The 496-nt window shown below is 59.7% G+C and overlaps 1 protein-coding gene across 1 annotated transcript; it reads right to left on the reverse strand.

Moving 5' to 3' along the window:
- Positions 1 to 3: 3 nt before the first annotated feature.
- On the reverse strand, positions 4 to 495 carry LOC107734889 (apelin receptor B-like; the record flags this gene model as incomplete). The annotated part of the gene is made up of 1 exon (XM_016546770.1): positions 4 to 495. A coding segment is annotated over exon 1 (492 nt), but the record flags the coding sequence as incomplete, so codon positions are not given.
- Between the last annotated feature and the right edge of the window lies 1 nt (position 496).

Below are 496 nucleotides of genomic sequence, written 5' to 3' on the forward strand. Positions count from 1 at the left end.
GAGGAGCGGGTTGAGGCAGCTGTTGACGTACGCCAGGCAGGTTGCATAGGGATGAGCCAGAAGAAGGAGTTTCAGGAAGGTGCAGGAGTCAGGAGCAAGGTTCAGGTACGAAAGAGCATCCATGGTCTTCAAGACGTGAAAGGGCATCCAGCAGGCAGCAAACACCACCACCAATGTGGTGATGATCTTGAGTAGGCGACGCTTGCGCTGGTCCTCCTTGCGCAGGCTGTTGAAGTGACGTGTGACGGTGCAGCCGATGAATCCGTAGCACACCATCATGGCCAGAAGGGGGATCAGAAAGCCGAGAGCGGTGGAGGAGATGCTGAGGCCGGCGATCCAAAAGATCTCCTGGCCCGGTTTGCTCACCACCAGGCTGAAGTCCATGGCGCAGGAGGTGCGGTTGGTCACGGCGTCGAGCACCGTGGTGCGAAACAGCAGCGTCGGTGCAGCCAGCACACCTGAGAGGAGCCAGATGGTGGCCAGCGAGGCCCGCATG

The sequence above is a fragment of the Sinocyclocheilus rhinocerous genome, unplaced genomic scaffold (assembly GCF_001515625.1).
Source record: "Sinocyclocheilus rhinocerous isolate Xijiao unplaced genomic scaffold, SAMN03320098_v1.1 C35482004, whole genome shotgun sequence".
In the NCBI taxonomy this organism is placed as follows: domain Eukaryota; kingdom Metazoa; phylum Chordata; class Actinopteri; order Cypriniformes; family Cyprinidae; genus Sinocyclocheilus; species Sinocyclocheilus rhinocerous.